We start from the raw sequence: 12171 nt of genomic DNA, 5'->3' as shown, positions 1-12171 counted from the left end.
CGTCCGTTCACCCCAATATCCTGAAGCATCATGGTGCTTAAACGAGGGGCTCCATTGTTGCCGAGGGAGCCAGGCTCCAAATGGATTGCAGTTCCCTCATTAAGCTTGGCCCTTAACAAACTAAGATGTAGTTAATGCGCTCCATCGTTGTGGGGTATGCTAGGAGGGTGTAGGCTGCTTTTCACTGCTGGTGCATCTGCGTTTTGGTGCTGAGGTCTTCTCCTCTGGGGGTTGCTGTATCTCAGAGGCCACCACCCACCCACTCACTACAGCACCCAGAAGGCCAATTACTGGACTGGGATGTAGGTTGTGTTGCCATTATGCCTCAGTACCTATATACTGAACTGGATCTGGAGGCGGCTGCCCTGCTCAATAGGAGGGTGTGTAGGTGCCAGGTGACAATTCTTAGAGTGTAGGTGGCTTGCCCTGGAGCTGGTACTGAGGGAGCCCTCATAACATAGGGCCAATGTCACAAAAGGGGGTGAGGGGCATGCCCCCTTGGTCCCACAATCCTGCTCAAGTGTTCAGGCTGAGGGTTCCAGAAGCCACCCTTCAAGCCCCTGCCATTTGAAGCTGTTGCCTCAGAGGGTAATTTGACCCCCACAACTCCTCAGTCAGTGTGTCAGGAACAAAGCTGCCTCTGGCTCCAAACTGCACATCAGAATGTCGCCATGATCTATGGGCTCTGATTTTATATCTGGCTCACTCAGTAGGCTGGAAGTGTAGGCAGAGGGCCTAGCTGTCAACTCCTGAACTGCCTCAATTTGCACAGTCCTAACTTCAAGTAAGAGCTGGGGAACACGACTCGTTCTCCAGTGCTCCACGAATGAGGTCTCAGGATCAGGGAACAAACCAGGTGTGGCAGTGCCTTTGTAACTGGCAGCTCCCAACCTGGTCCCTGCTCAGCAAAGAATGTGGGTAAGTATGGGCTGGAAGGCTTAGCCGCTATCTACTAGGATGCCATCAGGCACGCGACCGCCGTTTCAGATAGATACTGAGTAGCTCGATTCTGCCAGCAGTGCCCCCCTGAATTAGGTATTGGAACCAAAGCAGCTCAGACTTGCAACAGGTATGTCTCCGTTGCTTGCAGATCCCCATCCAGTGTCTGTAGTGTCCACTTAGTGTGTATTAAAGCCTTAGCTGGCCGGGCCGACTTCAATTAGTCTGCCATGTTACACGGCCAGGCCATGCCCCACTGCTGTTGTAAATAAAGTGTAGGTCGAGTCCAGCTGCTAGAGCAGACATACGTTATTCTTTGTTTGCTGCCCTTGGTGGAGTTGTGTTTTTAGCAGAACAATATCTTAAAGAGGTGGGATTCCTGGAGCTGAGGTGGGACCCTAACCGTCAGTGATAGGTCTCATGTTTCATTCAGCTGGCAGTATGTTTTTGAATAAGGTGCAAGTTCACCAACTGAAGGTTCCTGGTTGCAGTTTAGTGAGAAGCCAGATTTTGTAGGTGGCCTGTTTAACCCATTTTGTCAGGATCTTCAGTATCAAAGATTAATCTGCATGCCACCCTATTAGTCATTCTTTATTGATTACAAGAGCTCTGAGAGTGAGCTAACACTTTCTAGCAAAACTTAAAAAGGACATGCATCGGTGCTGTTGATAAAGTGGCACCTTTGAAACTGAAAAAGCACCTTATTTCCCTAAGGATGAACTAAAGCTGTGATGGGAATCCTCAAGTTCAGATACTTAGCCCCCATACGGAGAAGACACTTGAAACTGGTCACTGTCTGTATTGCTGTCATTAAGTCATAAGACATACCTCCAATAACAGTGGATTTGTAGGAGGCAATTCTTGGCTGAAGCTCCCACATCCCTGCCTTGCCATTGGCTCCCTCTAGTAGCTCTTTTTTCACATATAGGAAGAGTTTCGGTGAACGAGTCAGTGTTCAACATGCAAGGATTAGATTATGTAGGACACATGGATTTAGCAACACCTGTGAGATGGGGATTTTGAGTGTTTGCCAGATATTATGATCCCTGATGAACTGCTGTTGGTTGAGATGAAACGCATTGTCTGGGCTGAGAAATTATGTGTGAAGAATAAATTGGATTGAACGCCACTGGCTCCTGTGAAATGGATGAAGAATGAACACTTATATGGACTCTCAGCACACTGCTTGAATACGAGTGGTGAATCACTGTAGGATGTTTTTATGATTTCTCTAGCGTTCCCTTGGTTATTGTGTATTTTTTCTGCTTATGTGTGCTGATGAGGACTGAATTCTTTGCCTATATCTTTTTTTTCTGATGGTTACTTCTAACTGCAGATTCCGTACCTTTTCAATTTCCACCGGCCCCAGACGTGATCTAGGACTTTTCATAGCCGATAGTGGCAATGTTGGACTCTGCGGTGTCTTCACACCATTTCTGGAAGTGATGATGGGGAATCATATATCAAAGCTACCTACCACTGTGCACGTTTCTTTTTTTTTTTGTCTTTCCCTGCCCTTCAGAGCAGATTCAGAGCTCCGCTCACAACTTTCGTTGATGTTTTATCAACTCCACAATTGTTTTTCAGTACACAGTGTGCTAGGGAAAATGTCTCCCATCAAAGACCGCAGGCTTAAAACTGTGCAGCAACTACATTAAGTGGATGCTAGTTAAGGATCAGTATGATCTATGCTTATAGTATTTATGGTTTGAGCACGACTCTGAGTCCTGTGACAAATGTTTCCTGATTCATCCAAAGTCCATCAGAGAATGGGAGGCAATACTGTTTGTCAGTGAACGTAAGAAATGGGACAGTTTGCACTCCAGGCAGCAGACCTTCTCCCTCTCCAAGTCCGGGCCTGCCCCTGTTTCATGACCTGTCCAGGTGACCATCTTCGAACATCACAACTACTGCAAGAAGTCCAATGGGAATTGTCCCCATCCCATCACCCCCAGCTAGTCACTGAGGCAGCACATAAAGGACCCAACTATGCTCCCTTCATCCATTTCAAGGCCCATTCTAAGGCTTTTCCTAACATGCCCTGAGTTCACTGGGCCATTGTATACCCAGAACTGGATAAAGGGCTTCAAGGAGTTCATGCTGTAATTTTTCAGGATAATCCTAGCTCCCTCTGGAGCATCTTTGGGCCCCCCGAACCTGCAGGGGCACCCTGCCAGATTTCTGCCAACCAGGCCTGCTGCAGCACTGATCAACTCATTGGATCTCCACCCAGGTCCCTACCTGTGCCGGCCTACACCTTCCCATTCCAGAGGCCTTATCTGTTTCAACTTCTGCTCTCCAATGGCATCTACTCTGTATCTGACCCTGATATCTGGTTCCTGTCTAGAGCAAATGCTGGCCACATTTGAGATGAGCAGGACGCAGTCCTTGAATTTGGATGAACCCCATCTTCTCCTGAAACATCAGTACTATTGTACTGTAGAAACCTAGTTCTAATTGGATTCTGATGCTGTTCAAGGACTTCAGTGTTCCACATGATGCATCCCCACTCCCTTTCCCTTATTATACTGATGCTGGTCTATATTTAGATCTGCAATACTTCATTGACCTGGATACTTTCCCTGAGATAGAGCCGGGCTCCCCAATGGGACCCTCACTAAGGTGAGTGCCTCGTTTGCAGCAGTAGTCCACAGAGGAGCAGAAGTGTTGGACCATCAACTACTTACTATAGAGACTAAGGCAAACCTACAGACTTAAATCTTGCAGCCTGGCCTGCTATTTAAGAGGGATTGCTGCCCTTTTAATGAAGTTCTGACAGAAACAATTACAGCAATCTCGTCTAAGTTGTGCTCGATTCCCTGTGTGTGTCGCCTGGTGGCTAGGCGCTTGGTTCCCCTGGCCCATTCCTTTGGTTTGTTAGCACTGGCCCATCTGTTACATCAGTAATACCAGAAACTTGGAGATCTCTCCTATTGCCAGAGGCAGATAACATTGCATACAGAAGCTAGCACAACCCTTTCACAGCTCCAGAGGGCGGTGTTGGTATCAGAGGCCATGGCCAACACCAAGGTCAGCAGTCCTCTTCCACCTACTCACCAGTCCTGCAGCCACTGTTGCCAAGCTGTTTTGATTCTGCCTCCCATTTTCGTACATAGTGGGTGTGGGCAGAATTTGTATTTACCTGCCTGGGTGGTTTGTAATTACCTCAGACCATTGTGTGCTGCAGGTTGTTCAGCAGGGCTACACCCTCTACTTTGAAGCAGTTCCCACTCATGCTGTAGCTGCATTTTCTCACAAATCGACAGATTATGCCTCCATTCTTGGTTAGGAAGTTCACTCTCAGCTGGCTAAAGGGGCCATAGAGAGAGTCTCGAAGGCAGAGCCTGGCAGGGCGTGTTAATCCTGGTACTTTTTGGGGCCCAAAAAATACAGAGGAATCTGACTAATCCTAGACTTTAAACTTTTCAGCACCTTCCTTCAGGATGCTTACTTCCATGCTCCTGTCTGAAGTCCCACAGGTGCTTCCTTTGGATCAATGTGGGATTGAAACTCAGAATTTTCTGGGCTGCTTATTGGCCTCATCTCAGACCGTTGTGTATTTACAAAGGTGATAGCAGTGGTTGCAGCCAGTCTCAACAACTGGCTGCTGAAGACAGGCTCACTGTAATCAATTGCAGACCACCTACAAACAACTGCGACCCTTCTGTCATTTCTGGAGCTTTCAGTCAGTGTGCTGAAATCCCACCAGCTGTCGATTCTTCATAGAGGCCATCCTGGGCACTGTGGCATTCAAAGCTTTTACACCCATGCAGTAAGTCCAGGACATTCAGGTTAAGATCCTGAAGTTTGGGGTTAACTTATGTATTTCAGCGCTAATGGTTTTGAGGATTCTTGGCCTCCTCCATCCTGCTGGTCCCCTAGGCCTGTTGGCACCTATAGCCCCTGCAGTGGGAACACCACCGGCAGTAACCACAGCATTGGCCTTAAGTGGTGGCTGCCAGACAGCATTCAAACCTGTGACACACCATTTTCCCTCCCCACCAGGGCTGTAATGACTGAAGCATTGTCTCTGGGCTGGAACAGTCATCTGCGAGATGTTGAAATCAGGGGTTTTTGGTCCCAACTGAGCAGAGGCAGCACAATAACCTGCAGAAGCTTCGTGCCATTCAGTTAGCTCTAAAGGTCTTCCCTCTACCCATAAAAGAGAAGCCTTTACAGGCAACACAACCACCATATGTTAACACAACAAGAAGGGTTATTTTGCATTACAGATTGTGTGCCAGCAGATGCTGTGACTCTGAAAGTGGTTGGACCTCCAAGGGAATTCAGACAGCCAACCGTTTGGTCAACTTGCAGATGAGGTCAGCAAACATCATCTGTGGGTCTGTGAATGCTGTCTTTATAAGAAGGTGGTTCAAGGCATCTTTGCCTGGTGGGGGGAATGCTTTAGCTGGAATTGTTTGCCACTACTGAAAGTGTAAGTGTTGTGTTAAAGTTTCCATCAAGAGGCTCCATGGGCAATGCATTTGGGCTGCAGTTGAACTCAGGTCTATTGTACTCCTTTCTCTGAAACTACTTCCCTGAGTTCTGTAGAAGTTCAGGAAGTGCCAGCCTCTGATCAGCCATATAGTTACAGGAGGGTGGGGTACTTTTATCTGGGAGTTTGTCTTCCATTCTGTCTACCTCTGTGGGAGTACCTACTATCTCAGCAACAGGGCAGGGTCTTGCATCTGACCCTCTACAACCTACACCGCCATGCATGGAGGGTAAGCAGCAGCAACTGAGCAGACTTGATTTGCCTGCAGAAGTAGTGGACGTTATCCTTGCAGCTAGATGCTCGGCTACCAAAGCTACACATGCTGATCATTGGGTGAAGTTTGTGGCCTAGTGTGAGGACCATCAGGTTGACTCTTTGTAGGCCTGTACTTTCTAGTCTCTCAAAATGGCCACCAAGTTGTGTAATAAATGCGAGGACACACATTGTGACACTGGGCAAACTGCGATGGCTGTCTCTTTGAGACCTGTATGATCTGAATGTCCCTTATGCATTGCTTAGAAACTAATCCCATCTAATGGACAGCCCCTCAAAAGGACCCAATATAGCTCAGTCTCTAAATGAATAAAAGCAAGAAAGGAAAAAAACATAACGCAGGCCTTCTTCTATGCACAGTGTAAATAAACATCTGAACTGCTCTAACCCTTTTGCAGTTTAGAAAGAACCAGAAGACGCATCTTCTCATGGAGCATAACCTTCCTACATTTTAGGAACTACTTCATACCTGCCTCCCTGTAATCCATCTAAAATTGTATCCCTCAGCTGTCATCCATCCAGGGCCCCTTTACCTATTAGCTAGGTCTACATCACATGAGCAGAGCCACTGAGATTAAGCGATTTTGCAGCTGTGGCATTTTCCGCAGAAATATGGTTTTGCAGCATTTGCCACATAATCCATCATCTGCTGTATAATCTGCACATGGTGACAAAAAAAAGTTTATTTTGAGTCATACGCATCAAGTTACTAAAAATGTGACGAATCATGTTGTAGCGCAATGGACAGCCCGGCAAAAAGGTTGACTGCTCCCCTTTCTGTTGCTTATTGATCTACTTGGATGTTAAACTGGCACTAATGAGATGAAACCTTTTCCATGGCAGTGTTAACATGTATAAACTGACAAAATAATAAAGTAGTACTGTCAGAAAACGTGCCATTACAACAACACTCCACCGTTAGCCCTATTGCATAATTTGGTGCTTCCCTGCAACATAATTCCAATGACCCGACATAAAAAATGAACACCATATACTTGTTTAGTTATGTTCTGTCATATAAAATCAAATAAACACACTGAGCCCCCGAAGACATACAAAGAAGCATGCATAGAGGCAGGTTGTTACCCGACCACCATTTGACTCCCATGATGCCCATCAAAGTGAAAAGCGGCCTTAATCTGGACTTGCATCATTGGAAGTTAACCATGTGAAATATGTTTGCCCCTTCATCTGATACTAAAAGTGTTCTCCCTTCATCTGATACTAAAAGTGTTCTCTTTTCCTGTAGGCACCAAGTTGGGTATTTCTGCTATGTGCAGTTGGGCTTTTTATGTACCAGTCGCTGGATGCTATTGATGGGAAGCAAGCCAGAAGAACAAACACCAGCTCCCCCCTAGGAGAACTTTTTGACCATGGCTGTGATGCAATTTCTACAGGTAAACATGTTTTCTGCTTCCATCATCCATATGAAGAACAATTGCTTGCTTGAGTTCATGAACATAGTCATGATGCAAGGCATTGTTGAACAGGATAATGTACAGCATATCCCTGTGTATGTAAGCATCTACAATTTGATTATATGTACATATCTAAATATGTGCATTTATTTTTACAAATATGTACAATAACTATGTTTTTTAAAATGTATAGATACTCTTTAGTTCTGCTTTACAAATGTATATATTCCTTACGGTTAACTATAAATATGTAATTCTGTGCTTTTATACTCTACAACTTAAACTCTCAATATATTATCTTCCTTATACATATATACCCTCTCTGTGTAGTCATGTATCGATACATGTATTTACTGTGCTCCTACTGTACAAGAGAAACAAAAAATCCTCCATTCCAATGCACTACTCTCTCACCCTATATGTCTCTATATCTATCCTCTAACTCCACTCTCTGACTCATCCCAAACCTCATTATACTACAGTGATCTCCAAAAGAACTCTTTCTGGACTCTTCCCTCCTGGCTCACTCCAAACCACATTTTACTACTATGAGCACTCAAACAACCCTTCTAAAATCTTCCCTCGTGTATCTCTTCTTTGACTTATCCCAAACCTCATCTTACAACTATGATCTCCCAATTAACACTTTCTAGGTTCTCCACTCTTTAATGCATCCATTAGTCTGTTCAATCCAACTCACAGAGTCAAGTGTCCACTGCTCAGATCAACTCATATTTCCCTATATTAATCCACCACTAATCCTTTTGTGTTCTGGGGTACTGTGCTGCTTGCCAAAAATCGTTCACGTTTTTTTTGGCACCCAGACGCAGCGATGTCTTTATTTTCCTGGCCTAGCTTCCCAAAACTGCAGTTAATCATTGCGGTCTATTCCTTGAGAGTTCACTTTTCTGTGAAGTACCTCAAAACAGGCAGTCAGGAGACAAATGACTAGATTAATTAATGTCATGGGTAAATGAATAGAGAAAATATTTTGATTGTATTATGAATACATTGTAGAGCCTTGTACATTGTTTGACTTCCTCATCGTGGTTGAAAGTTTGATAGAAAAATGGCAAGTATGATTTAGAAGCAAAAGATAGACACCAAGGTTTCAGTGGCAAATTCCTTCACAATAGTGGGGAAGGCAATAGAAGTAGATTAAGGCAAACACAGGGAATGTTAAATTGGCATTCCGGGTGCCACCAATGTGGAAGTCTGCTTGACTATTGGTGTCTCCCAAAACACCGATGAAGCAATTCCGACACCAAATTTACTGGCTATCAGTGTTGCCAACAGTTGGCCGTTTATTATGGCAGTCCTGTATCCGCTGATCCATGCTGGACTGTGACTATAACTGTGTTTTTTTTTTTTTAAATCCTTCCAATGACTATTTGACTAGTTTCTGTGGTGCAGTGACTGCAAATAAATATCCTTTCAAATGAAGGACCAGCACACAGTGGACACATATGAATAAGTCACTACGGCACTTAGCTGCTAATTTCTGAAGGCTTATCAGGGCATTGTTCGTAAAAAGAAACAAAAGCTTCTTCCAGAAACAATCTAAAATAGTGTAGCCTCCTCAAACTTTTATTTATTTATTTTATTGCATTTGCCCATTTTCTTTAATCTGCTAGGGTATAGTACAGACGATGTAAAAAGTTGAAATGTATAAGACGCAATCTGTAGTTAGGGGAGAGCTCCCGCATCTGCGCACAGCAGAATCGCCACATCTTATCCAGAATGGGCGCACCCATATTCGCCTCCCAATGAACCTTACCTTTGGACTCAACAGGAGGCACCGTATTCTGCTTACAAACATATAGATTCATAATGAGTTGACGGGGGGACGGTGCCGTGTATACTATTTCCAGTGCTCAACACAACGGGGGTCTCCCGGGAAAGCAGGAGTACCGCGCCCGCAACATGGCCCTGATCCTGAAGAAGAAGAATCGGTAGAGCACGGTGTCACAGAAGGCTCGTAGTGCGCTCTCCAAGGAGACAAACATCCCCTCTGGAAACCAAGACCCCAAAGTATTCATATTTAACTCCAAAAGGCATTCATTTAGTTGGCAATCCTCTGACGGAGGAAGGCCCACTACATCCCGCACCGGCATCAAAGGCACAAACACCTCGTGCACCCCAGGACGCAGCAGCAAGCTCGCCCAGGTCTGCGCCGAGCACTCCACAGTGTCCACACCTCGCTGACGGAGCCCGGCTGGTCCGCCAATCACCCCAGCTAGCCTGTCAGGCCATACCAAGTCAATGTTCAGGAGCCAGATGTGGCAAATAACGTATGGGGTGTAACCAAAACTGCACAAAGTGGGCCTGTGCGCAGTGATAATAAAGTTTGAGATCCGGGGCCGGGAGATCTCCCTGTTCGAACGGAAGAGTCAGAGTCTCCCATGAAATTCTGGGCTGCCCACCCGCCCATGCGAAGGCCACGAGCGAGGATTTAAGTCATTTCAGGAAACCAGTTGTGAGGACAAGAGGTAAGTTAACAAAGAGATACAAGAATTTAGGCAGAATCACCATCTTTGCTATCGCGATGCGTCCGGTCAGCGAGAATGGCAGCGAGCGCCAAGCCGCCACCTTATCTTCCAACCACGCAACGGCCTTACCATAGTTGGCTGACAACAGCTCCTCCAACCTCCGGCTCAGCCAAATACCCAAATATTGCACCGGCCCGTCCACCCAGCAGAGGGGATAGCTGGAGCAGCACTGCAGCATAGCATCAGAAAAGAGCATCACCACTGACTTTGACCAGTTTATTGTGATCCCAGAGATCTAGCCGAATCAAACTACTTCATCCAACAATATATTGAGGTGTATCTGCGGGTCGCTGACATATAATGCAACATCATCCGCGTACATAGAAACTGGGATGGGGTGCTGCCGTAACGCCAGCGTCCTATGATTATGATGCTGTCTCAGTTGCACCGCAAGGGGTTCCATCGCCACTGTGAAAAGCAGCGGCGAGAGGGGGCATCCTTGGCGAGAGCCCCTGGCAATCGGAAAGGAGTCCGACAACATCCTGTTTGGTCTCAATCAGGCAGTCGGCTCCCAGTACAACAGGCGGATCAATTGGATGAACCTGGGAACATGTACGGCCATGCAAGCGAATCAAACACCTTCGTGGCATCCAGATAGACCGCCGCCGCTGGATCCTCAGGGCCGATCATATGGGAGATCACAATGAAGGTGCAGAGATTATACAATGTTGAATGTTCTGGCACGAAGCCAGACTGGTTCGGCAGCACTAAAGAAGGGAGCAGGAGCAGCAGACGGGCCGCAGTGAGTTTCGCCAGAATCGTATTGTCTATATTTACTAGCAAACGTGGCCGATAGGAATCGCAACTACTTGGGTCCTTTCCAGGCTTTAAAATAGTCACAACGAGTGCTTTCTGCAACGAGCCCGGGAGGGCACCATCTCAAACGCCTCAGCATAAACCTCGAGGAGGTGCTGCACTAGTATATCTGCATACTCCTTCAGGCAGGCGTCTAGCCGTCCAGTCCCGGGACCTTATCTCACAGTAAGCTGCGTATAGCCTGAACCACATCCTCCACCAAGACGGGGGCATCTAGATATTGTCTGTGCGAATTCTCAAGCCAAAGCAGGCTAATATCCTCAAAATAATTAGCAGTGGCTGTAGCGCTTGTCCCTGGCTGCTCAGCATACAGGTCCGAATAAAAGTCGGTCAAGACACGCTTGACCTCCTCCATACCTGTCCGGAGTACTCCTGCCAATTCAGTCAATTCCAGTATATAGTTCCCAGCCCACAGCTTGCGGAGCATAGCAGCCAGTGTTCTTCCAGCCCTCTCGCCCTCACCATATCTCCTCGCCTTAGCATCCTTACCCAGAAAGCATACGTCGCGAAGCGCCGCCTCCTCATACCAAGTCAACACCTCCCTGAGTTCAGCCAGGAGGCTGCCAGAACAGCCAGAAGCCAATCGCCGCTCCAGGCTGCGCCCCCAACTCCCATCTAAGCGCCTTTAGCACCCTTTGTTGCTTAGCAAGGCAAATTTCACGGATTACGACCTTGAAGGCCTCCCATAAAGTGCCCCCGAGGATACTGAACCTTGATTAACATCAAAGTAATCCACCATAGCAGTGCGGATTCCCTGAAGGCCTGGTCTCTCAGCGCTCCACAGGGCAACCTCCACAAAAACTTGCGGCCGGGGCCCCCAGGCATGTGCAGCTCCAGCAGAACCGGCGAATGATCCAATAAGGTGCAAGGCATGACTTCGTCCAGAGCTCCACATCTCTAGTGCCCAGCCACCTGTCGATTCTAGACCAGCTGCCATGTGTATAATTAATGCATGTGCCCTCCCTATCTCCACCATGCTGTGCCCTCCACAGGTCCACGAGAGCTCCATCAGCCATGATATGAGACAATGTTCTCGCGGCCGCCACATGCTGCGCTCTGGCCCGGCTCTCACGGTCTGCCTCCGGGTCCAAGACCACATTGAAATCACCGCCCCATAGTAGAGAACCAGGGCCCAATGAGCCAATCAATCGCCAAACTTCCCCAAAGAATTCAGGGTCGTCAACATTGGGGCTGTGTATTGACACCAGACGGAACAGCCTATCATGCAAAATATCCTTCAGCATGACATATCGACCCCGCGGGTCCGCGAGCACCCTGCCTGTGCTCCACAGCAGCCCTTTCCTGATCAAGATCGCGCATAGCCAGAGTACACCACCATATGGCTCTCGCCAATCTAGCCAGCCTTCACCCTTGCTCTTGTTCCCTCAACCAGGTGAGTCTCCTACAGCATACGGATATCAATCGCATGGCGCTGCGTATAGGCTGACAGCAATCTCATCTTGCGTCCATCATTCAGCCCCCTGGCATTCCAAGTAAGACGCCAAACAGCAGTCACATTTGTATACGCCATCCCAACAGTCTGTCAAATCGCATTGCGCCTCCAGCCTCCATACATAAAGCAACAGCTGTGGAAGGGAGGGAAAGAGAGGGGGGCGGGGAATAGAGACAATACCAACAACCCCAACAACAAACATTGCAATTCCCCACCCACGCTGAC

The 12171-nt window shown here is 47.2% G+C and overlaps 1 protein-coding gene across 3 annotated transcripts in view; it reads left to right on the top strand.

Moving 5' to 3' along the window:
* The window catches only part of CHPT1 (choline phosphotransferase 1), a 322168-nt gene that overhangs the window by 77543 nt on the left and 232454 nt on the right, over positions 1-12171 (top strand). For all 3 annotated transcript variants that reach the window (XM_069229015.1, XM_069229016.1, XM_069229017.1), the window contains exon 2: positions 6960-7107. In XM_069229015.1, coding sequence (XP_069085116.1) covers positions 6960-7107 — 148 coding nt within the window. The remainder of the gene's footprint in view (positions 1-6959; positions 7108-12171) is intronic.

Source organism: Pleurodeles waltl, chromosome 4_1 (genome assembly GCF_031143425.1).
Source record: "Pleurodeles waltl isolate 20211129_DDA chromosome 4_1, aPleWal1.hap1.20221129, whole genome shotgun sequence".
Lineage (NCBI taxonomy): Eukaryota > Metazoa > Chordata > Amphibia > Caudata > Salamandridae > Pleurodeles > Pleurodeles waltl.
This window is presented reverse-complemented; position numbering and strand designations above follow the sequence as displayed.